This window comes from Pocillopora damicornis, chromosome 2 (genome assembly GCF_964200805.1).
Source record: "Pocillopora damicornis chromosome 2, jaPocDami1.2, whole genome shotgun sequence".
In the NCBI taxonomy this organism is placed as follows: domain Eukaryota; kingdom Metazoa; phylum Cnidaria; class Anthozoa; order Scleractinia; family Pocilloporidae; genus Pocillopora; species Pocillopora damicornis.
Window position 1 is genome coordinate 5706087 of NC_142671.1, and position 26537 is coordinate 5732623.

At 39.4% G+C, this 26537-nt stretch overlaps 1 protein-coding gene across 1 annotated transcript in view; it reads right to left on the reverse strand.

Moving 5' to 3' along the window:
• The window catches only part of LOC113673408 (uncharacterized), an 82814-nt gene that overhangs the window by 18396 nt on the left and 37881 nt on the right, over positions 1 to 26537 (reverse strand). Inside the window, exons 48-75 of the mRNA XM_089198642.1 lie at positions 26057 to 26092; positions 24920 to 25381; positions 24598 to 24633; positions 23459 to 23920; positions 22889 to 22924; positions 21758 to 22219; positions 21195 to 21230; positions 20066 to 20527; positions 19502 to 19537; positions 18234 to 18362; positions 17151 to 17651; positions 16584 to 16619; positions 16080 to 16121; positions 15355 to 15816; positions 14728 to 14763; positions 13832 to 14293; positions 13199 to 13243; positions 11692 to 12183; positions 11481 to 11510; positions 10859 to 11368; positions 9071 to 9314; positions 7959 to 8423; positions 7093 to 7593; positions 6007 to 6495; positions 4592 to 5233; positions 3038 to 3496; positions 2042 to 2533; positions 735 to 1460 (exon numbers count right to left, since the gene is read on the reverse strand). Coding sequence (XP_089054768.1) covers positions 735 to 1460; positions 2042 to 2533; positions 3038 to 3496; positions 4592 to 5233; positions 6007 to 6495; positions 7093 to 7593; positions 7959 to 8423; positions 9071 to 9314; positions 10859 to 11368; positions 11481 to 11510; positions 11692 to 12183; positions 13199 to 13243; positions 13832 to 14293; positions 14728 to 14763; positions 15355 to 15816; positions 16080 to 16121; positions 16584 to 16619; positions 17151 to 17651; positions 18234 to 18362; positions 19502 to 19537; positions 20066 to 20527; positions 21195 to 21230; positions 21758 to 22219; positions 22889 to 22924; positions 23459 to 23920; positions 24598 to 24633; positions 24920 to 25381; positions 26057 to 26092 — 8791 coding nt within the window. The remainder of the gene's footprint in view (positions 1 to 734; positions 1461 to 2041; positions 2534 to 3037; positions 3497 to 4591; positions 5234 to 6006; positions 6496 to 7092; positions 7594 to 7958; positions 8424 to 9070; positions 9315 to 10858; positions 11369 to 11480; positions 11511 to 11691; positions 12184 to 13198; positions 13244 to 13831; positions 14294 to 14727; positions 14764 to 15354; positions 15817 to 16079; positions 16122 to 16583; positions 16620 to 17150; positions 17652 to 18233; positions 18363 to 19501; positions 19538 to 20065; positions 20528 to 21194; positions 21231 to 21757; positions 22220 to 22888; positions 22925 to 23458; positions 23921 to 24597; positions 24634 to 24919; positions 25382 to 26056; positions 26093 to 26537) is intronic.

Here is a 26537-nt window from a genome sequence, read left to right on the forward strand (position 1 = left end):
CCAATCCCGAGACACCATTCCTTTTTTTCTGGCAAAATAGCAATCAACAAGCCAAGTTTTATCTATTAAAAGTTCCTGCCTTATAGGTTCAGAGTCTGTTTAATTGTTGAAAAATCAAGGTGGTTCTGAACCTACACTAGGGATGTTGTCACCTTGGCAGAGAAATGAACTTGCTAAGCAGTTATTAGGGATACTTTTGATACCATTTTCAAGGAAACAATAATAGCGTTAGGCAATCAAAGAGTTTAGTGTTACAAAAAAAAAAAACCAAATTGTTCTGAGCCACCTAAATCATGAATAATCTCTCTATCAGATTAATCTTTGTGTTCCTCGTTTTGCAGCCACTCAGTTCTCTGAGAGTTTTCATCTTCGAGGTGGCCCTTAAATTCTTCAGTTGCGAACTGTTTCTATCAAACTGAAGGATGGCTAGTCATACTCGCTGTCATATTTTACTTTTTTGACTCACGTAATTTGCTTGCTCTGCACGATTGATTTCTCTTTGCTACCGAACCTTAACGATACGCTGTAAAAAATGACCGAATTACAATACCATCCAGCTAATCTTGAAAATTTTGACACCAACAATCATAACAGTTTCCTACAACAGCTAACGATTTACTTGATCAGTCCGAAAAGAGACACGTAAATCGTACTGATAACTCGAACGGCGATCATTTTCCAAATGATAGTGGACATATATCACTTTAAAATTACTACGTACGGCAAATACTCACCTGATTCTTATGAGCTTTCTCCCTCTGCGAATTACCAGTCTGTTCCCAATACGATATACCTTCCTCATTCTATTTCTGTACTTGAAACGCATTACACAACGGCGGCGTCGTCGTCGGCGACGTCTCCTTCGCTTTCTTCGTCTCCTCCTAAGCCTTCTCCTTCTTCGCTGCCTTCGCCTTCTCCTTCGTCGTCTTTGTCTCCTTCTAGTTCGCCTTCTCCTTCTTCGAAGTCTTTTTGTTTTTCTCCTTCTTCCTCTCACCCTTCTGAAACGACGACGGACTCCTTTTCGTACTCGTCGGCTTCTTCTTCTCCTCTTCCTCCGTCGAATTCGTCGCCTTCTGCGTCTTCTTCGTCTCCTTCGTCTTCTCCTTTTTCTTCGTCGCCTCAACACTTTCCTTCTACGTCGGTATCGTATCCTCTTTCGCCTTCGCAGACGTCTCAAAAGTCGTCGCCGCTTCCTGATAATTCTACGTTTAATCCTCTTTCTCCTTCGCCTGGAGGACATCCATGTTCTTTTAAGTTTCCGCCAACGCCTCCCATATCGGTATAATACCGATCCTCGTATGATTCTTAAAGGCCTCATTCTTCTTCTGTAACGGAAGGCGAAGCCTTTGCGATACTTTCGTAACGTACGCCAGACTCTGGAGATTCGAACTTGGACTCTTGTTCTTGTAAGAACACGTCTTCTTCGCCTGTAGTAAACTATTAACTTTGTTCTATATAACCTGGAATATGAAAAGAAACAGAGAAAGGCGTCAAATTTATCAAGTATAGGGGAGATCTAATGGCTCATTAGTGAATGAAAGACAATGTATAATGGTAAAAATTTATTATGTTCTTAACCATTAAGGGAAACCAACATTAGTAACGGCAATCTGATCCTGCGAAGAAAGGTTACTAAGTCGTGGAGGATGCAACGGACTGCCGGAAACGTCGAAAGTTTCGTGAAATTATCATGATAATCAGATTGTTCACAGAATAAAAATCCACAAGTTAAATTCTGAATCACATAGTTTTTTTACTTTTTTGCTAAGATAGAAAACGTTTCTGGCCGCTTCATAATGCTCAGACTTGCTCAGACTAATACAAAAACCACAAGGTGCGCGATGTTCTTCACGCATACGACTTATGACGTCATTCGAAATGGCGCAGAGAAAGCAGACGGTTGACGAAAAAATCTTAAAAGAAATCACCCCAGAAACCATAGGAAACCCAAGATTATGAACTGCGTTCTCTTTTGTCGAACAAAATAAATCATGAAAACTTCAGGAGGTCATAGAAACTACAATAGGTTTAACCGCCTTACCTAACACGTCCATATTCTCTCTTCATACGGAAAACGAACGATCTTTCTCTAGGATAAAGCCTCCTCCAAAGTCCTCGGAACCTGAAGCGCAGAACACACCGGCGTCGCCTTCTTATTTGCCTTCTTCGTCTTCGTCTCCTCTTTCGCCTTCTTATCTTTCGTCTTCTTCGTCTCCTTCTTCTCCCTCTCCTTCTGCGTCGTCTTCTTCTAGATCTTCTTCTCCTTCGTCTTCGATTTCTTTTTCGTCTTCTCCTTCTCGCTCGTTTTCCTCCTCTTCGTTTTATTTTAATGAGTCGCCAGCGTCTTCTCATACGGAGCCTTAGTCGGCCGCGATAGAAGTTCAAGACCCTCATCCTATTTCTGAAACGGATGCCAAATTTTCGACCGAACCGGACCATGCGTACCCATTTTCTTCCCATTCGGATGTTAACTCGGTAATTTCTCTTTATCCAACGCCTTCCGAACTTGATGTAGGTTACACCCCTCGTGAATCTAATGGTAATATTTTAAAAGGAAAAATAAATATTGAAAATCTACGTAACGCTTATTCCATTTCCAATTCAAACATCCCACAACGACACCTTTTTTTTTCATCTTCAATCAAAATGTGTAACTATTTCTTCACTATTAGACTCAAATAACTGAGGCAATTAATTATTCCAGTGAGTCTGTTCATCTCATTTTCTCGTATTGAGTGATAAGTTTGGTTAGACTGGTTTAAAAAGTGGCCGTTTCTGGTGGCTGGCACTGGCTAACTGTAGATATGCTTTATCAGCAAACTAAATTAGATCCACGAAAATTGTTTTGTCCTAAAGACTTGTGTTCTTTAAAGGCAAAAACCTCAACTAATTACTATGTTCTTTTCAAGAATGCATGTAATGCATACTGGTTGAAACAACACCAACGGAAAGGGAACTGTCCCCTTTGATCGGACACTATCCGGAAAGTACGAATATATAAATTACAATCAAATCAGAGAACCATTGGCTACACTACCTGATGCGCCTAAAAACCCTGCCGATTCGTATCTTCAAAACACCTCTCTTCCTAATGATAGGAAGCCAGCGTCGTCCACGGCGGACTCGTATGACGCATCTTCGAAGCCGTCGACGTCTTCGTCTTCTTCGCCGTCTTAGCTTTCTCCTGTATCTTCGTTTTCGCTTTCTTTGCCTTCTTCTTCGCCTTCTTCTTCTTCTCCTGATCCGTCGCCTCCTTTTTGTCCTCCTACTCACTCTTTTTCTGATGCGCCTCCAACGTTTCCCGATTTTGATTTTAGGCAATCCTCTGTAGAGTGTTACCCTTCGATATCTGCGTCCATATTTAGCAAACAAGTAGCGACCCTTCTTACGAATCAGTCTCCAAACGCCTCTGATATAGACCCGCAGGCGATATCCCAGATTACGGACTAGAATCCATCTTCTTTTCAACCTGAGCCTGAGCACTCCGCGATGGTACCTGAAACGAGAGAAGGAAAAATACCATTTTTTTTAACTCGTGGTACACACACAATGCAAATAATTAGTTATTGAAGTGACTTGATATGCCAATGTATTAGTGGCCTGCTCCGGTGTAGACTATGCCATCAGAGGACCGCAGACCAGAGTAATGGGGTTATTGGCGACATATTTCGCATTCTTCGTTTTTGTCGATTTGTTTTCATTTTTTTTCTTGCCTTAACAAATGGTATTATTGAAGATTTCCCAAACGATTCGAAAAATCAAGAAATCAAAACGCATGAAAGTCTCAGAAAAATCGAAGCTTGAATAATTTTATTTCACAAGCCATAATTAAAACGCATATGGCATCCTTTTACACAATTAGAGAGTCAGAGGATACGTTACTCTCTTCAAAAAATTAAAATATTTGTTTTACGAACCAATCATCTCATCGGACCTTATTTGAAAGAATCAAAGATCATAGATATAAATGGGGTTACATGGTTTTTTCTTCACATTTGAATCAAACCTTGGTTGAGTTTCTGACTAATTGGCATATTTTAAAAAGTCGGATATCTATGGAACGAAATAAGATATTTGAAAACAGCATTTTTCATCTTGAAGAAACTATTTGTATATACTTAAAATAGCTTAGATTAAATAGATGCAATTTCACTTAGTAAGAATTGAACAGATCAAAGGCATCCGTAAAAGTTTATCGTGATTTTTTACGCCATTATCTTCTCTTTTTTCACTTTCTTGTATAAAAGAAAAAAAACAAACCGTAGATTTTCATCTTGAAGCACCAGTACAACACTGAGCTGTTCGAGTGACAAGGGACTATGAAACCCGTGTCTTACCATATACTTACTACTTGCCAATCAATTTCAAAGGGTGGAAAGCCGTGAAGCTTCCGCGATTACATCTCCCAGTTCTGAACAAGAGGTTTGGAACCTCTGACCCTCACAGCAGCTATACCAAGGAAGCCTTTACCTCCATAAACCCCGAACAGCCACCAAAAGACAGTTGTGTACATAGTGACGACAATCAATTCAAAGTAAATTGCGTAAAGCACCATGATCGAAAGACTAAAAGGAACAAAGGATTTCCTTACCTTAGATAGTGGAGTTTTCCATGAAATCGGAAAACCAGGCGTTTTTTCCATCTGAAAATGCTTCTCCAAATTTTTCTATAACGGAAACGCAGCGCACAGCGGCGCTTTCGCCTCAAAAGCTGTCTTCGTCTTCTTCGACGTCGTCTTTGTCTCCGTCGTCGTCTTCTCGCCCTTCTCCTGAATCGTCTTCTTTTTCTCCTCAGTCTCCTTCTCAGCCTCTTCTTTCTTCCTCGTCTTCCATAACCGCCTCGTCTACGAAGTCTTCGCCGCCTTCTACGACGTCGTCTTCGACGTCTTCTACGCCGCCTTCGTTTACGTCTTCGTTGTCGTCTTCTTTTCCTTCTTCGTACCTTTCTGAGTTGTCTTCGTCGCAACTTTCGGAGCCTTCGAAGTCTCCTCAAGTATTTCCTCGTGTACCTTACTCTGCGCCTCCTTCCTCGGTACCTTAATCGTCTCCACCCTTTACGCGTGAAAACTCTTACTCCCCTTCTCGTTAGTCGGAGTTGTTTGCCTTTGCCATAAAGTTTAGCACCAAGTCGCCGCACCTTTACCCATCTTCTCCCCACATATACTCGTATTCGGCGGCTTCTCACGAGAACCCGTCTCTTTTTGAAGCGGATATATAATCGTCGGTTCCTGTAACTATAATTTTAAAGATAAGAAGGGTCTTACTAACCATTGAAAAAATGTGATACGGAGTCATCCGAGTAATGAACTAAATGTTAAAAGCTGTAGTGAATTTTAGAAAGGTGGCGTTTCGAGCATTAGCTCTTTATCGGAGGAAATTAAAGATTGTAGTTTGTATAAGTATTTATATGGTGAAAAATGGGGTTATACTGTTGAAGTGGACAGAATAACAGATGATATCTGAATATACAAATAGATTAAATGTGGGTCGTTCTTTACTTGAAGAGGTATCCAAGGTGCTGATTTGTAAAGAAACAGTTTTGTTGTTGTTTTGTTTTGTTTTTTTTTTTTGCAATGTTCTGTGTTACCTTTGTGGAAAGAAAGCCCACAGACAACTACGGTTTTAAAAAATGACCGGGAAGATTAGCATAAAGACATTGTTGCCGTAGATTTGAGGTCTCTCCGATGTTCGCGAAAACGATCCTCTGCTTTATTACAATCTCCCAAATTGCTCCGAAGAAAGGGCAACGATTTAAATGTCAGAAATCGTTACGGCGGTTCATCTCCCTTTATCAACTTAGGTACTTATGGTGACGCACCACCACAATTTCTTTTTAGATGATCATCGACATGATCCAATTTTGCTACAATACAATTCATTTTGTACAGGAAAACTCCCGTTGGAATGATATGTCATCTACTTTGTCACGATTCAAAACTCTAGCTCCAGTCTATATGACATAAAAGTCCACGAAAAGTGTCTGAGCAACACTAAATTTGCAAAATACCTCACTGTCACATATCGCCTCCTTAAACGCATCATCAGCCGACCTCTTCTACTATACACTGGTCTGAATCGACCGCCATAACGAATACGCAACACACATCCTGATCGCCTTGTGCGCCTTCTCCTCCGTTTTCTTCTTATTCTTCTTCGCTGTCTCCGGCGCCGCCTCCGCAGCTTTCTCTGTCGTCGCCTTCGTCTTCGTCTCCTCCTTCGCCTTCTTCGCCGTTGTTGTCGCCTCCTTTTCCTGCGAAGGATTCTTCTTCTTGGATATCTCCTACGCCTCGTTAATGTTTTCCATCCTTTTCCGGTAAAAACCTTTAGTCGCCTCTTCGTTATCGACACAGGTCTTAGTCTTCTTCTCCACGTGACCGTCAATTTACGGCGTCTTAGCTTTATTCTCCTCCATACTAAACCGACCCTTATCTTGAGCCGGTTATTAATTGGTTGATATCGTCCCCTTTGTCCTATTTTTACACGGGACCCTCGTGGTCTGAAAGATAAAACAACGCCAATTGTTTCGTAGTAGGCCTGGCTTTATCTTTGTCTGATTACAAACAAAGTGTCCACTTAAAAACAATCCTTGTAATCTCATTGACTCTGAAAAATTAAATTTTGTCACTGATCACAATTCTTTTATCTCAAAGTGGCATCAGAGTGGAGCAAAAAAACAAAACAACCAAGCAATCAAACTACGAATTTTTTTGAAAGAACCAGTAAAATCGCATGGAAAGTAAAGAAAAAGGAAATGATACCTGTTTAGTATTAAGTCAATCTCACACGTAAAGGTCGCACGAGTTTCAATCACGGATGTGATTTTACTAAGTTAATTCAACCCGGTGAATAATTCGATTACTATTTCTAATACTATCCGTCTTAATCGAACTTTTACTTTTTTCAAGGTAGAGAAATGACATTTGCCGTTCACTATCCTTGCCAGAGACTAGCACTTATTATGAATAAGCAATGTCAGTTTGGTTAACTGCGGTGTAAGTATTTAAAACCTTGCATTCAAAGCTACCCAACTACTTTGAAAGTGTTAGAGAAGTAATCCAACGCAAAACTTTCAGTATATAATTAAGAATGGTACCTCCACGATCGCCATCTTCGTCCTATTTTGATGTAGAAACGTCTGCCTTTTCGAACGACTTGTCTCCACCTGCGGCGAAGCTGATAGCGCATCACGCACCTTAGCCTCCTCTTTCTCAATTTTCTGCGCCTCCTTCGTCGCCTTCGTCGCCTTCGTCGCCTTCTGCGACGTCTTCGTTGTCGTCGTCGTTGTCGTCTCCTTCGCCTCCGTCTTCTCCTTCGTCGTCGCCTGAGACGTTTTCTTCGTTTGATGAGCTTTCGCCGTTGTCTTCGTAGCCGTCCAATCCTCCTCCAACCTATTCTGTAATGCACTCTGACTTGACCTCCTCTCAATATTGTGATCTTTCTGTACTTCCTTCCTTTACGAATGCACAGTCTTCCGCGACGAACCGTTAAGCGAGTCCAATGACGTCCTGTCCAGATCCTCACTCTATTTCGTAACCTTCGAATTGGACGCCATCTGCCTCCCCGCTTCCTTACATACACGACACCTCTGAGGTACCTAAGTTTAGGTTTAAACCAAAATAAACACGTTAAAAAATACTTCTGTTTAAAGTCATTTGTTCAAAGTAACGTGGTAAAGTCAACTGATTTGATAATGTTACTTGGCCACCATTAGAGTTTTAAAGTTGACATTTCGAGCGTTGGCCCTTTCGTCAGAGTTTCGCTCTAAAGAAGGGCTAACGCTCGAAATGTCAGCTTTTAAACTCTTAACGGTGGCCAATTTACCTTGTTATACTCTCCCACTAACGCAGCACCACAGTTTTTTTTAGAAGCGTACCTCACTAATTCATTTTGCTCAAAAGCCTTCCAGCGAAAAAAAGAAAAAATTGTACTATCTAGCTCTTCTTTAACCTCCTTTCTTACCTGAATCCCATGTAAACCTTTCCGATTCGGAAGAAAAGTCTTCCCTTCCTTGGGAACACTTTCCTCACACGTCTGCCATATCGGAACAGAATAAGTCTCCTGTGCCTTCTATTTCTTCTCCGCCTTCGCCTACGTGTTCGTCTTCGTTTTCTTCGCCTGTATCTCCTTCGTCGCCTTCGCCGTTTTCGTCTTCTTCTAGCTCTTCGTCTTCTGCGTCTTCGTTTCCTAGCCCTGTTCTTTCTGAGTTTCTTATATCGTCTTCGTCCTTTAAAGCTGATCCATTTCCTATTATACCTCAGTTTTATAACTCGTCCAAGTATGATCTTTCTGTACTTTCTCGCGTATCTTATGAACAGCCCTCTGCGCCTTACTAGCACGTACCGCCACCTTCTTACAAAGTAAATCATCAGCCGCCTCTGTAGGGGAGTTTTCCTCCCACCCACTCTCACTGACCCTTTTTGGAACCTGAACAAGAAAAAAACTAAACTGTCTGTCCTCGAAAAAATATGGCAAGTTTTTGATTTTTGAGTTATAAGCACATTAAGCTAAAATTGAAGGTTTTTCTAAGAGGCTGTGGTATTTTTATGGTAGGCTTACAAAAAAAATATACTTCTCAATTGTTCAGGAAAAATTGCGCTTTTGGTTGATACTATTTTAAAGGATAGAACCCCAAAAGCTGGGTAGAATCGATTCCGTGAAGAATAATAGCTTGAAAATAACCTAACCATTTCAAGCCACATTACTTTCATTAGATTGAACAGATAAACTACGTTTCGCAAAAACTTTAAAAGAGAGAAATTTCTTGTGTCTTTGAGCACGTTAAGAGGCTGTATGTGACGAAAATGAAAAATGAATAAGAGTGTGTAAGAATCGTTCAAATAGAAACAAATTAGGGCTTGAAGAACTTTTTGGGAGAACAAATTGACTTTAAAAATCAAGCCGTAAACCTCACAGCAAGAAGCTCAAAATATATACTCCAAATGCGCTTCTTAGTCTGCAGATGGTACATGGTATTTCGTAACTTTTGCAGACTTCTCAGTAATTTTGAACAAACATTGGTTTGGTGTTTCAAAACTTTATTTTGTTTGCAGTAGATATGACCCATAACCTACCTTATTTTCTGCCATCGACGTCCATAAAGGAATTTCCATTCTCCTCCAATCCTGCGCACAGGCCTGAAGCGCCTTCCGTATTTGAATAGAACTGCAGAACGTCTGAGCTGCCTCCTTCGCCTTCGTAACCTTCGTTTTCTTCTACGTATTCTTCGTCGTTTTCGTCGTCGTCTCCTTCGCCTTTGCCGTCGCCTTCGCCGTCTTAAACGTCTAATAATTCTCAATCGCCCCCTCTGAAGTCGTCCTAAAAAAATATTCAGGTGAGTAACCTTTAATACAAGTTTAATTGTAAAAAAATGAAATATCAGCCCATTAGTATCAGCTTCTGAACTTATTCTTTTAAAAAAGACTTAACTCAGAGGCTGATACTTCATAGGACCACTGGACATTACACTTCACAACAGTTTCATACCAGCACCAGAATATGCATCAAGATCCAAGAAATTGGGAGTTAAATTTAAAAGATAACAGAAATGTACTCTTGGTGAGAGCTCGATGAAATAATCTCAGTCATACAAAGGTATGAGATATTTCATAACGTCTCTTCTCCTGGTTCTAAAATGAGTTGTATTCAAGTGACATTTTCAGTATACCATAATGATTCGATTTAGCGCCCTCCTTCCAGTAAGCGCTCCCTCTCTAATAAGCGCCTCCCTCAAATTTTTTTTTTGTTATTAAGCACCCCTATTGAGTAAACACCCTCATTCCTATAAACGCCCCTATTCAGTTACAGTAATAGTACTGTTGGAGTACATTTACACTGAGATCAACCTTGGTTCATCTTCTTTTACTTGCTCACTTAAAGCCTCCCGACAAAAACAGTGGTCTTAGTCTCAGTCCCTCAACTATTATGTCGCCGTGAGTGCCGAGTTTCTTCAAACGAAAGTACCGTGTTCCATAATAACCGCCCTGTTTCGAATAAGGGCCCTCCCTTGAGATACCAAAAGTAACATAATAAGCGCCAGAAGTAAGCGCCAAAAGTAACATAACTCTTTCCTGTTCCTATATAAGGGATATTTTGTATATAAAACATTTTTTATTTCGGTCGTGGGTTTCGAGTATTGCTCCATTAAAAATAGTTCCGACAGAAACTGCAAAGAGGCAATCGCCATAAAGACGTATTGTCAAAAGGAAGAAATTCAGGTAGGTTTTTTTACGACAGTCGATGTATTTTAAGATATTTAAACGATTCTATATACCGAGACAACAAAAGACAACAAATTATTCGCTTTTTAACTTAAAGATGCATGGTTGTTTTCTAGAATAAACCTTTTGAAATTCAATTTTACACCTTCATAATTAAAACTGTAATAAAACCAAGGAGGAAATATTGACGGCGTTAACTCCCAAGATCCGATTGTTAATTCTCCACTGTAGCTGATCACGTTTCCTTGTGGAGTAGTTGCGAGAATTTGGTGTCAGACCAAGATAAAAACTTTTACCTGATAAGTTTGAATATTCTCATATCCTGTTTGCTGGATAATGTATGGATATTCTAGGGGAAAGCTACATGTTAATCACTTTTGGGGGTTAAAAGGTCAAAACGAGTCGTTTCTCAGTGTGGAGTTCATCGTAGTACTGTTGATGGCTCACTAGCTGAGTGATTTGTCAACAACCTCTTCAAGTCATTTTTTAAATCTCTTCAACTCAATTGGAGAGGACTTCATGGTTGCGCTCTTATAAAAGGATTTCCGAACGGAAAAAACTCGGTCCACATCTTACAGTAAGGACTGAGAAAACGAAGTTTGTAAGAGCTATGTACTACGGACGACGATATTTTCTCCTCACCTGGTATTTTGGGTCGTCTATAGCGGATCCTTCTGGATCTTCTCCACTTCCCCCGCCATAGGACACGTGCACGCCGACCTTTTCTCCTCACCGTAACTCTTCTTCCCTTGTAGTTAAAAAACAGCTTATAACGATGATTCATTAGCCGGACTTTTCGACCAATCTTCACATAGTATTTCTTCCCGATACGTTTCAAAGGCCTGAAACGTTTCGCAAGATAGATTTTAAATGTTCCGAAATTACGACGGAGAGGCCTCAAGTGTCGTTTGTATGATATATACCAACGTCGCCTTTTACGAATGACAATACGCCATCGTCGACCAACCAAAACATAACATCGGCCTCCACGATATCGCAAAGGACGCCACTTCCGCATGAACTTGATTCTTAGCCGTTTTGTGATTTTGCGTATCTTTTGAATGCGTCCTCCAATTCTCACGCGATATGAACGTCTTCCTCGTCTTAACTTAAAGTATCGTTTTTTGAACAATACTTTGGGCTTCCTCAGTCCTAATAAAAGACGAAAAAGAAAGAAGAATACTCAAGAACTTAACTTAGACAGCTATCGTGTGAGGAGTCACAGGAAATACCTTTCTGTTTTCGCATAAAAAAAACTACTCACTTCTCCTTCCTCGGTAGATTCGTCCTCGCGCTGCAAAACAGAATGGAAAATTTTTCAGTAAAAGATAAACGATGATCGATCATCTGGCTGGTCAACGACCTCACTTACTCACCAATTCACTCAATCTCACGCACCTCCTCTCCTTCCCTGCCTCTCTGGAAGTCGCTCAGTTCACAACGGTTGTTTTATCAAGTGAAAAATAGCAACTTACGCTTTAATCTTCTTCGCATCCTCCGCATAGTCCACCTTCCATTTATTCGGAACTTGTAAAACAGTCGCCCTCCAAGTCTCTTTGGCCGTACGATGGTGCGCTTTCCGTGGAAAACAAAGAATAGAGAACGCCTGAAGCCAAAACGCACTTTACGTCGTTTGAAGGTGATGTAAAATCTTCCCCTGTGCCGTGTTACCATTCTGTACCTACGCTGAAAGCGTATCATAAATCTCTGTATAGAAATCCAGCGTCTCCTGTAGTGTACTATCCATCTCCTGCCTCGCCGGATAACTCTGCAATTTTTCTTTCCAAGGCGTAAAAACCACTGACGTCCGCGGTGAAAGGGGCGATACCATCGCCTTCGGAAGTACAGCTTCACTCTTGATGTTACTCGGCTGAGTCGGTATTTACGGCGCCCACGTCTAAACCGTATAAAATATGGACCGCGTCTTATCCTGCGCTTTCGTTTCCTGAAAAGGATTCTCCTGGAGCCTAAACAACAACAAAAAAATTGCCACCTTTCTCTTTTTATGACAGGTCTGGGTATGACGTAATATGCAATTAAAAGGGAGGTTGATTAAGTAGAATGAATGAGCATGTTCGTTTCGGAAGATCTCGTAGAAAAACTACCATGACAACATGGCGACAACGTAAAACCGCTCAAGGAAAGTATTATTTTTTAACTTTAAACTGGTAGTGTTGCTCGAAGAAAAGTCTTGAAATTCTTCATTTCAAGAACACCCTTTTGTTAAATTTTCAATTCATCGCCTGTCCTCAATGCTGCAAACATTTTTAGAAAAGGTACAAGCACTGAAATTCGTAATGTATTAAAGCTCAACTCGTTTCGGGAGCGTGAAAGAAAATACGAGAAAGAAATGCAAGCATGCTTTAAAACTGCTCATAACAACTATGAATATTAAAAATGAAAACATCACAGAGTGTGCGTATTTATCCCGTTCTATAGTATAGTTTATACTTCGCATATGTACTTTGTATATGTATGAGAATAAAACCAACATTTGTGCAAAAAACAACTGCCATTAAGGTCACAGGTAATTCAGTATTATCAGCTGAGTTGATAACGGGAATTGGCCACCGTCAAGGATTTCAAAGCTGACTTTTCGAGCGCCAGCCTTTCGTCAAAGCGAATGGAGGAATTGTGGGTTGTGTGTGTGTGTCCATATGCAGAAAATGGAGCTACGCTATAAGTTGGAATGTAGGTGAGAAAACAAGTCTAGAGTAAATTAACTGAATGAAAAGTGCTCGTTGACAATGTGGGGATTTTGAAAGAGTGTCGATTTGATAAATTATCGCTCTAGAGTTTTACAGCATCTGCCTAGATGTAAAGAAAGGCTGCAAACTACTACATGTTGCTTAGTCCCGAAACTAGGACGACTTTTGTACAACACCACGAGCTAAATTCAACATGTAAACACAATTGTGTTAATATTAAATGCACCTACAATGGTTTTAAGTTTTCTACTTTTTTCGCATGCCAAATACTTACGTCTTCCTCTTCGTCCTCTTCGTCCTCTTCTGCCCCGTCTTCGCCCTGAAACCAAACACACCGAAATGTGACCAGCTATTCGCGTGAAATAAACATGAAGTCGTGCAACCAGGGATGCGATTTAATTCTCAAAACGCGTCAGTTTTAAAGATCTTTACACGTATAGATGGGTATACAGCCAAATTGTCATAATAAGCCAAAGAAAAACAAGAAACATATTTCAAAACAAAACTGGTTCCATGTCATTCTTTTACATTCGTTTTTAAGAGGTATTACTATAAAACAGAATAATGAACATGAAAACTCATAACTCAACTTTTGAAAAGGATAGGACTTCCGTATTTTACTCAATGAAATTTTTATAACACATCTCCAATTTGATAATCCTGTAATGTTGGCCTCCATATATTAACCTTACCGTTTTTCTTTCAAGAATTTTCCAGAATACAGGTTTACTTCAACTCAGGTTTTAATTCACCTCTTAAACAATTTAGTAATTACTCTTTTGTATTGCACTCAGTGGAAACGTTCTAAGGCTTCCTTTTATTTATTTGCTGATTTTTTTCCTTGTAAATACATGTATACCCCATTGAACAAGACATGGTTCATCGTTACTTTTATTAGCCAACTCACGTCTGAAGCGAATCCTCCTCGTTCTACCATTCTTGGTGATTCTTACGCGTCTTCTACCAATCAGCCTCACCCTCACTCGCCTTCCTCGAACGCGGATGCTGCAACGAACTCTACGCCTTACACGCCTCCATCGCTTTCTTCGTCGTACGTACCACTTCTTCCTTCGCCGTCTTATCCGAATTCTTTTCTTTCTATATTTCAATCTAAGTCTTACTCTAGTAATCTTTCTCCATTTCCTTTTTCTCCTTAAGTACCACTTTCGACCGAATCTTCGCAGTCCGCACCATCTCCTTCTAATTCGCACTCGCCATCGCCTGCCGAAACGTTTTATTTTCCTGTATTTTCTTCGGACCAAAATCCTTATTCTCCGCCTGAACCTACGAATACGTTTCCGTCCAAAGAAGTATTTCCTTCTGATCCTTACACGTCGTCGTCTTCCACGGAAGCGGACGTATCTCTTTCCTGTGTAAAAAAATACAATTTATGGCAAATGTTTCCTCATTCTTCTCCTCCACCAATTGTTCCTTTAAGCTTCTGGGACGATTTTCGCGAAAAGGAGATACCCCAAATACTTTGAAATGTTTGCTCTTCTTGCAAGTAACTTGAATTCCATTTTTTTTCAAGTGATGAGCGATATTATATCGATATCAATTCTACATTTTTATAACTGCATCTCTTAGTCGTCTTTAGTCTTGTATTTTAGATCAGGTTAATGCTCCTTCAGATAAACGCAAACTCGACTTAAGTAAAATCACGGAATAACCTTGAAGAAAATGGCACAACGTTAGTAAATCACCGTGAGCAAAATTTAACATGAAAACACAATTGTCTTAATTGTTAAAGCACCTACAATGATTTGTAGTTTTCTGCTTTTATTTCGGACGCCAAATACTTACGTCTTCCTCCCCGTCCTCTTCTGCCGCGTCTTCGCCCTGAAACCAAACACACCAAAATGTTATCAGCTATTCATGCGAAACTAACATGAAGTCGTGCAGCCAGGGAAGCGATTTAATTCTCAAAACGCGTCAGTTTTCAAGACCTTAACACGTATAGATGGGTATACGGCTAAATCGTTTTAATAAGCCACAAGAAAATCAAGAAACATCTTTTAAAAAAAAACTGGTTCCATGTCATTCTTTTACATTCGTTTTTAAGAGGTATTACTTTAGAACAGAATAATGAACATGAAAACTCATAACTCAACTTTTGAAGAGGATAGGACTTCCGTATTTTACTCAATGAAATTTTTTGACACATCTCCTATTTGACAATCCTGTAATGTTGGCCTCCATAGATTGACCTTAACGTTTCTTTTAAGAATTTTCCAAAATTCAAGTATACTTCAACTCAAAAGGTTTTAATCCACCTCTCAAACAATTTGGTAAATACTCTTTCGTATTGCACTCAGTGGAAACGTTCTAAGGCTTTCTTTTTATGTATTTGCTGATTTTTTTTCTTGTTAAACACATGTATACCCCATTGAACAAGACATGATTCATCATTACTTTTGTTAGCCAACTCACGTCTGAAGCGAATCCTCCTCGTTCTACCATTCTTGGTGATTCTTACGCGTCTTCTACCAATCAGCCTCACCCTCACTCGCCTTCCTCGAACGCGGATGCTGCAACGAACTCTACGCCTTACACGCCTCCATCGCTTTCTTCGTTGTACGTACCACTTCTTCCTTCGCCGTCTTATCCGAATTCTTTTCTTTCTATATTTCAATCTAAGTCTTACTCTAGTAATCTTTCTCCATTTCCTTTTTCTCCTTAAGTACCACTTTCGACCGAATCTTCGCAGTCCGCACCATCTCCTTCTAATTCGCACTCGCCATCGCCTGCCGAAACGTTTTATTTTCCTGTATTTTCTTCGGATGTAAATCCTTATTCTCCGCCTGAACCTACGAATACGTTTCCGTCCAAAGAAGTATTTCCTTCTGATCCTTACACGACGTCGTTTTCCACGGAAGCGGACGTATCTCTTTCCTGTGTAAAAAAAATACAATTTATGGCAAATGTTTCCTCATTCTTCTCCTCCACCAATTGTTACTTTAAGCTTCTGGGACGATTTTCGCGAAAAGGAGATACCCCAAATACTCGACATCACAGAATATTCTAGAAGAAAGTGGCACAGTTTTTGTACATCACCACGCAAAAAAATTAAACGCGAAAACAAAATCATTTTGATAATTAATGCACATACAATGGATTATAGTTTTCCGCTTTTATTTCGGACGCCAAATACTTACGTCTTCCTCTTCCTCTTCGTCCTCTTCTACCGCGTCTTCGCCCTGAAACCAAATACACCAAAAAGTGACCAGCTATTCGTGCGAAACTAACATGAAGTCGTACAGCCAGGGAAGCGATTTAATTCTTAAAACGCGTCAGTTTTTAAGACCTTTACACGTATAGATTGGTATACAGCCAAATTGTCATAATAAGCCACAAGAAAAACATCTATCATGAAAAACTGTTTCCATGTCATTGTTTTAGATTCGTTTTCAAGAGGTATTACTTTAAAACAGAATAATGAACATGAAAGCTCATTAATCAACTATAAGTTTTTCGGGTTTTTTTTTGGACGCCAAATACAAAAGATTGGAACAGATCCCAGTAGAAAAAGGAACACTATTGTTAGTGTGAGTACTATGAAAATGACCTCGAAAGGACTAACATAACTCCTGCAGTAATGCCATGATACACATTAAATAGTTTTGAGTGTTTTACTCGTTTTACGGACGCTCAATACTTGCCTCTTCCTCGTCGAACTCTCCTGCCGCGTCTTCGACCTAAAACCAAACACATCAAGATGTGGAACGCTATTTCAAGTCTATCAAAACGTTAGGAAATTCGGATGAAAAAAGATTCAGTTAGGTGTTCGTGTCCAGTGTTTTTTTTTTCGTGAAATAATACAAAACCAGGGTTATTTTTGTCGGAAGGAGTTACGAAGATGCGTACTCCGATAGTGAATAAATTTTACAAACCGTATTCCGTAACCCCTCACGAAATGGTTCATGATAAACAAATCCACCGGTAATCTGTTCAGTTTAGTTGTCTGTCAATATTTTTTTTCTGTCTGGTTAACGATGCACGAATGAGTCCTATAAGTCAGTATATATGAAAAAAAAATCAGGGAAAAGTCTCCTGAGCCCCACGCTTGTCTTACTAATCTACATTACCGACTGTTACCTCTCTTCAACACGATGTGCATGGGAATACATTTTTCTGTTTGAGACAAAGTGTTTATTGAAAGAATAAATGCATTTAACCAACTATGATTCTATCAATAGAGAATCTCTGATTGAAGATGATCTCCTTACCACCACGACGTCGTCCTCGCCCGTATTTCGGTCTTCTTGGTCTCAACCATCGCCTGCGGAACCTTATTTGATACCTTCCTCTTGTTTTTCTCACTGAAAGTTTGCGTCCCCTGTAATTCATGTAATAAAAGCGACGTCCAGTAAGTCTTATCCATTTTCTATTGAGATAAAGCCATCTCCTCTGACGGTTAAGTTTCATTGTTCTCCACTTTCGCATGAACCGAAATTGGAGCCTCCTGATAGGCACCTTCCTCTTGCCATATCTGACGTAGTAAGACCCTCTCATGAATAAAATACGGTACCAAAATCGACCGTATTTCAAAAATTGAACACCGCGTCTGCGTTTTATTATTCTCCATCCTCTCTTGAAGTAGACTCGAGATCGTTTTCCACGTCGTCGGACGCGATAGCGTCGTCCTCTGAAGCGCAGATACCAACGTCTCCTCCCTGCTCGCACACGTCGGCGTTTACCATGGAAGAAAATTCTTCGACCGCGCCACTCTAGAAATTTCACAGAAAAAATTCGTTAAGATCAGAACATCTCCTTTACCGTTCCAACTCAAAGTGCCCACATAATCAGAATTTGTGACTTATTTACGATGAAAATTTCATATTTTACGTTTACCATAAATTAGATAGCCCCACTTCCTTTCAAGAAATGAGAGTTAACTCTCCCCCTAGATGTCGGACCGTTTTCACCTACCCTAATTTCATATTCCAGCTTTTAACACTGTCTATGTTTGCATTAAATACTGCTAAAACTCTCAGCCGTTAGTGCCCTTCGAAACCAGTTCAGCGCTCAATGCAACTGTGCTATCGAGTCAACTGAAAACGGGTCACGTCGTGAATTCTTAATGTATTCATAAATATATTGAAAGGAGTACATAAATATAATATACTTGAAGTGGGAAATACGTTTTTTTAGAGTAAGAAGAAAGGCCACCGCAGTTGTTGTAAAAAAAAAAAAAAGGGAGAGAGAGAGAGAAACAGCTCCAACAAGGAGGATGTCCGTTGGGCCTACATATCTTTCAGAGACCCCTCTCTTGGAGCTAAATATCCGGAACACAATAAATATTCACATACTCCGTCTGTATCTTCTTAATATTTTTCTTCGTCGTCTTCTTCTTCTCATTCGTCGCCTCCTTCGACGCCTTCGACGCCGTCGACGCCTTCGACGTCGCTGACGCCTTCTCCTTCCTCTTGTAACTCTTCCTGCATGAGAATTGATGATAATTTTCAGCGGTTTCTACACAGAAAAATTATGAAGTTTTCCCTGCTCTAGTTTTCCTTATTTCATTTTCGCGAAATGTTGAGGTAAACTTCGCTTGTTCTTACAACCAAGTGGGTCAATAACTAACTCAGAGGTTTCAAAGAAACCGACTTATAATCCCATGAACCATCCCTCAGGCTGATATGGTCGCATTTTTTGCTCTGCTTTCAACTTTGGGTAGCTGTCGTGCTAAATAAAAATTCGATGCTTGGAAATATGGTTATAAGAAAAAAAATTTAAACTGATATTTACGAAACATTAGAAAAGTGAAGTTTCCTCTTTATCATTTACATTTTTCCCAATATGTCATTTTTGCAAAGAAAGTGCCCAGTTTTCAATAAGTGCGCCAACTAACAGAGACCCTGTGTCATCTACTATCTAGGAACATACAAACGTCCCTTGGTATGTGAAAATCGTTAGACCTTCAACTCAAAAGCAATAATCTATTAACAACCTTACGAATTTCAAAGAAAGGAAGAGGACGGAATAACAATTGAACGAGCGAAATGATGGATTCTGCAAACGATTCCTCACCAGAAAAAATGATTTTCAAAGCTGAACGAATATTCTGCTTGATTTTCAAATGCTTTCCTTGCCCAAAATTACGCGGCACGCCGAAAGACAATGACTTTACTTTTCATGTGAAAGGGTTAAGTGGACAGCGCATCAGTTTTGTAAGAACGATTTACATCAACTGACAATTTTGTTACTTTTCATATTGAACCGATAACCCATTGTAATAAGTTTTAATTCAGATGAGTTTAAAGTGTCTTAAATTTAACATGTAAACACAATTAATTATCAACTTGTTATCAATCGTTAACTTTCGTAACCACCTTAATTCTAAAGCGAATCCTCACAGTGACCTGCAAAAATTCATACTATGACGCAAAGAGGTCTGGGAATAATCCACGAAGTCAACGGAATTTCACTGGACGAAAAAACGGATTTGCACCATATTTGCCCCGATAATCTTGAGGCTACAATTGTCGTTTTATAATAATAAAGTTTAATCAGCCTCCTTTGTACAACAGAGTTACTCGTCAAACTAGTCAGAATTACTCGGACGCCGAATACTTACGCCTTCCTCGTCGTCCTCTTCTACCTCGTCTTCGACCTAAAACCAAACACACCAAAATGTGACCAGCTATTCATAAACATTTAACAAATGCCATACAGCCAAGGAGGCGACTTAATCTCAGAACATGCCAGTTTTCAAGAATTCGTCAAGTTTAGCTTATCTCTAGCCAAATCATAATACGCGAAAAAAAAAATAGTATTTACGAGTTATATTTACAGTCTCTTTTAAGAGCAATCTATATCAAAAGCAAACATCATGAAAGCTTAAAGCCCAACCAACCAAGAGGAAAGGACTGTCGTATTCACTCAATGTAAACGTTTTAACACATTTTCTATTTGATGATTTCTCAATCTTAAATTCTTTCATGACTTTTCCAAAATATGGGTTTATTTCAACTCGAAAAGTTTCAGTACACACCCTTAGTATTTAGGTAATAAGTCTTTCGAATTGTACTCAAAGGAAACCTTTTGCTGCATCTTTTCTCTGGTGGGCCGTTCTTGTTCAACACATACATGATTTATTGAGCAAGTTGTAATTCATCGTTAACTTTCCTAGCCTACTTACGTCTGAAGCGAATCCTCCTTGTTCTACCATTCTTGGTGATTCTTACGCGTCCTCTACCAATCAGCCTCACCTTCACTCGCCTTCCTCGAACGCGGATGCTGCAACGAACTCTACGCCTTACACGCCTCCATCGCTTTCTTCGTCGTACGTACCACTTCTTCCTTCGCCGTCTTATCCGAATTCTTTTCTTTCTATATTTCAATCTAAGTCTTACTCTAGTAATCTTTCTCCATTTCTTTCTTCTCCTTAAGTACCACTTTCGACCGAATCTTCGCAGTCCGCACCATCTCCTTCTAATTCGCACTCGCCATCGCCTGCCGAAACGTTTTATTCTCCGATATTTTCTTCGGACTAAAATCCTTATTCTCCGCCTGAACCTACGAATACGTTTTCTTCCAAAGAAGTATTTCCTTTTGATTTTTACACGTCGTCGTCTTCCACGGAAGCGGACGTATCTCTTTGCTGTGTAAAAAAAAATTGTGGCAAATGTTTCCTTATTCCTCTCCTCCAAAAATTGTTCCTTTGGCTTCCAGCACCATTTTTTCTAGAAAATTAATTAGATACCCCTAGTACTTTGAAATGTTTGCTCTTCTCGAAAGTAACTTGAATTCTATTTTTTTTTCCTTTTTTTTTTTTTTAGCTAATGAGTAATATTATGTGGATTTAAATTCTACATTTTTACAGCTGCATTTTTAAGTTGTCTTTAGTCTTGTATTTTCGATCGGTTTAATGCTCCTTCAGATAAACGCATCCTCGACCTGGGTAAAATCACAGAATACCCTAGAGGAAAGAGGCACGACTTTTGTATATCACCACCAGCAAAATTTAACATGTAAACACAATTAATTATCAACTTGTTATCAATCGTTAACTTTCGTAACCACCTTAATTCTAAAGCGAATCCTCACAGTGACCTGCAAAAATTCATACTATGACGCAAAGAGGTCTGGGAATAATCCACGAAGTCAACGGAATTTCACTGGACGAAAAAACGGATTTGCACCATATTTGCCCCGATAATCTTGAGGCTACAATTGTCGTTTTATAATAATAAAGTTTAATCAGCCTCCTTTGTACAACAGAGTTACTCGTCAAACTAGTCAGAATTACTCGGACGCCGAATACTTACGCCTTCCTCGTCGTCCTCTTCTACCTCGTCTTCGACCTAAAACCAAACATAACAAAATGTGACCAGCTATTCATAAACATTTAACAAATGCCATACAGCCGAGGAGGCGACTTAATCACAGAACATGTCAGTCTTCAAGAATTTGTCAAGTTTAGCTTACCTATAGCCAAATCGTAATACGCGAAAAAAAATGGTATTTACGAGTTATATTTACAGTCTCTTTTAAGAGCAATCTATATCAAAAGCAAACACCACGAAAGCTTAAAGCCCAACCAACCAAGAGGAAAGGACTGTCGTATTCACTCAATGTAAACGTTTTAACACATTTTCTATTTGATGATTTCTCAATCTTAAATTCTTTCATGACTTTTCCAAAATATGGGTTTATTTCAACTCGAAAAGTTTCAATCCACACCCTTAGTATTTAGGTAATAAGTCTTTCGAATTGTACTCAAAGGAAACCTTTTTGCTGCATCTTTTATCTGGTGGGCCGTTCTTGTTCAACACATACATGATTTATTGAGCAAGTTATAATTCATCGTTAACTTTCCTAGCCTACTTACGTCTGAAGCGAATCCTCCTTGTTCTACCATTCTTGGTGATTCTTACGCGTCTTCTACCAATCAGCCTCACCTTCACTCGCCTTCCTCGAACGCGGATGCTGCAACGAACTCTACGTCTTACACGCCTCCATCGCTTTCTTCGTTGTACGTACCACTTCTTCCTTCGCCGTCTTATCCGAATTCTTTTCTTTCTATATTTCAATCTAAGTCTTACTCTAGTGATCTTTCTCCATTTCCTTTTTCTCCTTAAGTACCACTTTCGACCGAATCTTCGCAGTCCGCACCATCTCCTTCTAATTCGCACTCGCCATCGCCTGCCGAAACGTTTTATTTTCCTGTATTTTCTTCGGACCAAAATCCTTATTCTCCGCCTGAACCTACGAATACGTTTCCGTCCAAAGAAGTATTTCCTTTTGATCTTTACACGTCGTCGTCTTCCACGGAAGCGGACGTATCTCTTGCCTGTGTAAAAAAAAAATAAAATTGTGGCAAATATGTTTCCTTATTCCTCTCCTCCAAAAATTGTTCCTTTGGCTTCCAGCACCATTTTTTCTAGAAAATTAATTAGATACCCCTAGTACTTTGAAATGTTTGCTCTTCTCGAAAGTAACTTGAATTCTATTTTTTTTTCTTTTTTTTTTAGCTTATGAGTGATATTATGTGGATTTAAATTCTACATTTTTACAGCTGCATTTTTAAGTTGTCTTTAGTCTTGTATTTTCGATCGGTTTAATGCTCCTTCAGATAAACGCATCCTCGACCTGGGTAAAATCACAGAATACCCTAGAGGAAAGTGGCACGACTTTTGTATATCACCACCAGCAAAATTTAACATGTAAACACAATTAATTATCAACTTGTTATCAATCGTTAACTTTTGTAACCACCTTACTTCTAAAGAGAATCCTCACAGCGAACTGCAAAAATTCATACTATGACGCAAAGAGGCTTGGGAATAATCCACGAAGTCAACGGAATTTCACTGGACGAAAAAACCGATTGCACCGTATTTGCACCGATAATCTTGAAGCTACAATTGTCGTTTTATAATAATAAAGTTTAATCAGCCTCCTTTGTACAACAGAGTTACTCGTCAAATTAGTCAGAATTACTCGGACGCCGAATACTTACGCCTTCCTCGTCGTCCTCTTCTACCTCGACTTCGACCTAAAACCAAACACATCAAAATGTGACCAGCTATTCACAAACATTTAAAAAATGCCATACAGCTGAGGAGGCGACTTAATCTCAGAACATGTCAGTTTTCTAGAATTCGTCAAGTTTAGCTTATCTCTAGCCAAATCATAATACGCGAAAAAAAAATGGTATTTACGAGTTATATTTACAGTCTCTTCTTTTAAGAGCAACCTAGCTATATCAAAAGTAAACACCATGAAAGCTTAAAGCCTAACCAACCAAGAGGAAAGGACTGTCGTATTCACTCAATGTAAACGTTTTAACACATTTTCTATTTGATGATTTCTCAATCTTAAATTCTTTCATGACTTTTCCAAAATATGGGTTTATTTCAACTCGAAAAGTTTCAGTACACACCCTTAGTATTTAGGTAATAAGTCTTTCGAATTGTACTCAAAGGAAACCTTTTGCTGCATCTTTTATCTGGTGGGCCGTTCTTGTTCAACACATACATGATTTATTAAGCAAGTTGTAATTCATCGTTAACTTTCCTAGCCTACTTACGTCTGAAGCGAATCCTCCTTGTTCTACCATTCTTGGTGATTCTTACGCGTCCTCTACCAATCAGTCTCACCCTCACTCGCCTTCCTCGAACGCGGATGCTGCAACGAACTCTACGCCTTACACGCCTCCATCGCTTTCTTCGTCGTACGTACCACTTCTTCCTTCGCCGTCTTATCCGAATTCTTTTCTTTCTATATTTCAATCTAAGTCTTACTCTAGTGATCTTTCTCCATTTCCTTTTTCTCCTTAAGTACCACTTTCGACCGAATCTTCGCAGTCCGCACCATCTCCTTCTAATTCGCACTCGCCATCGCCTGCCGAAACGTTTTATTTTCCTGTATTTTCTTCGGACCAAAATCCTTATTCTCCGCCTGAACCTACGAATACGTTTCCGTCCAAAGAAGTATTTCCTTTTGATCTTTACACGTCGTCGTCTTCCACGGAAGCGGACGTATCTCTTTCCTGTGCAAAAAAAAAACAAAATTGTGGCAAATATGTTTGCTTATATCTCTCCTCCAAAAATTGTTCCTTTGGCTTCCAGCACCATTTTTTCTAGAAAATTAATTAGATACCCCTAGTACTTTGAAATGTTTGCTCTTCTCGAAAGTAACTTGAATTCTATTTTTTTTTTCCTTTTTTTTTTTTTTAGCTAATGAGTAATATTATGTGGATTTAAATTCTACATTTTTACAGCTGCATTTTTAAGTTGTCTTTAGTCTTGTATTTTCGATCGGTTTAATGCTCCTTCAGATAAACGCATCCTCGACCTGGGTAAAATCACAGAATGCCCTAGAGGAAAGAGGCACGACTTTTGTATATCACCACCAGCAAAATTTAACATGTAAACACAATTAATTATCAACTTGTTATCAATCGTTAACTTTCGTAACCACCTTACTTGTAAAGCGAATCCTCACAGTGACCTGCAAAAATTCATACTATGACGCAAAGAGGCCTGGGAATAATCCACGAAGTCAACGGAATTTCACTGGACGAAAAAACGGATTTGCACCATATTTGCGCCGATAATCTTGAAGGTACAATTGTCGTTTTATAGTCATAAAGTTTAATCAGCCTTCCTTTGTACAACAGAGTTACTCGTCAAACTAGTCAGAATTACTCGGACGCCGAATACTTACGCCTTCCTCGTCGTCCTCTTCTACCTCGTCTTCGACCTAAAACCAAACACATCAAAATGTGAATACTCAAAGGAAACCTTTTGTTGCATCTTTTGGTAAAATTTCCGCACAGCCCCATAGTATTGTAAAACAGATCCGTTTTCCTAATGGCAATGTATTGTTTTTGTCATTGTTTTCTCTATCCAAGAACTGAATGCATAATGTAGTATGGGACTGTGCGGAAATTTTACCCATCTTTTCTTCGGCGAGCCATTCTTGTTCAACATAAGCATGTTTTATTGAGCAAGTTGTAATTCATCGTTAACTTTCCTAGCCTACTTACGTCTGAAGCGAATCCTCCTTGCTCTACCATTCTTGGTGATTCTTACGCGTCTTCTACCAATCAGCCTCACCCTCACTCGCCTTCCTCGAACGCGGATGCTGCAACGAACTCTACGCCTTACACGCCTCCATCGCTTTCTTCGTCGTACGTACCACTTCTTCCTTCGCCGTCTTATCCGAATTCTTTTCTTTCTATATTTCAATCTAAGTCTTACTCTAGTAATCTTTCTCCATTTCCTTTTTCTCCTTAAGTACCACTTTCGACCGAATCTTCGCAGTCCGCACCATCTCCTTCTAATTCGCACTCGCCATCGCCTGCCGAAACGTTTTATTTTCCTGTATTTTCTTCGGACCAAAATCCTTATTCTCCGCCTGAACCTACGAATACGTTTCCGTCCAAAGAAGTATTTCCTTTTGATCTTTACACGTCGTCGTCTTCCACGGTAGTGGACGTATCTCTTTCCTGTATAAAACGACAAGATTATTCACTGACTCCGCTTTCTACAATTCATTCAGTACACTGATTATTGTTATTCACGTAAAAGCCATAAAATCACTCTACGGATAATTAGAGACGGATAATTAGATGCCCTTGTGGTAAATACTTTTCTCTCCTCCAAAGAATTTTATTTATGTTTTTATGACTATTCTCGCGAGATTACCTAAACTAATTCCATGCTATGTCCAACCCCTCTTGCGAGTAACATTATGTCGATAGCAATCCAAAATTTTAACACGTGCACCTTTTAGCCGTTCCTAGTATTGTAATTTGGATCAGTTAAATGCTCGTTCAAATATAAACGCACACTGTGGCATAGGAAAAAAAGGAATAATGCAGTAGAAAAAGGCACCCCTTTGATAAATGATGAAAATAACCTGTAGAAAGGGACAAAGCGATCCTCAAGGTGACGTTCAAATTCGTATGATCGCGCAAGGGGCTGCTCACGATCCACGAAGTCAATGGAATTTAAGCCGATCATCTTAAGCCAAGTTATAAAAGTTCATCACCTTTTTTTTTTTTCTAATAGATTGCCTAGGGAGCACAATTTATCATGTTTACACGCATCCAAAAATTGTCATGCACATAAAATGGTTTTCCGTTTTTATTTTTGCTCGATTTTGGACGCCGAATACTTACGCCTTCCTCGTCGTCCTCTTCTGCGGCGTCTTCCACCTAAAACCAAACGCATCAAAATGTGAATAGCTATTCTTAAATATTTTTAAAAGTGTCATACAGCCGCGGAAGCAACAGAAACATGTCAGTACTCAAGAGGCCTGCTTAAGATCCACCAAGTCAACGGAACTTTGGTCGATCATAATACTGTCAATTCGTTGAAGTCATGACAGTTCATTTAATTTTCTCTCGCAAAATATAATTCCTGACTTTCGTACATCACCGAGGGCAAAGTTTAAAATGTAAGTAAACTTGTGACATTTGCTAATTCACCTGAAATGTTAAAATGTTTTTTTCAGGATACTTTTCTCTTTTTTTGGACTCAAGCTACTTACGCTTCCTCGTCGTCATCTTCTGTTGCGTCTTTAGGTCTTTCTATATGATGCGTTTTTTTCGCGAAATAAAATTGTACTTAATTTGTTTCAATGGTAAAAAGCTTTATTAC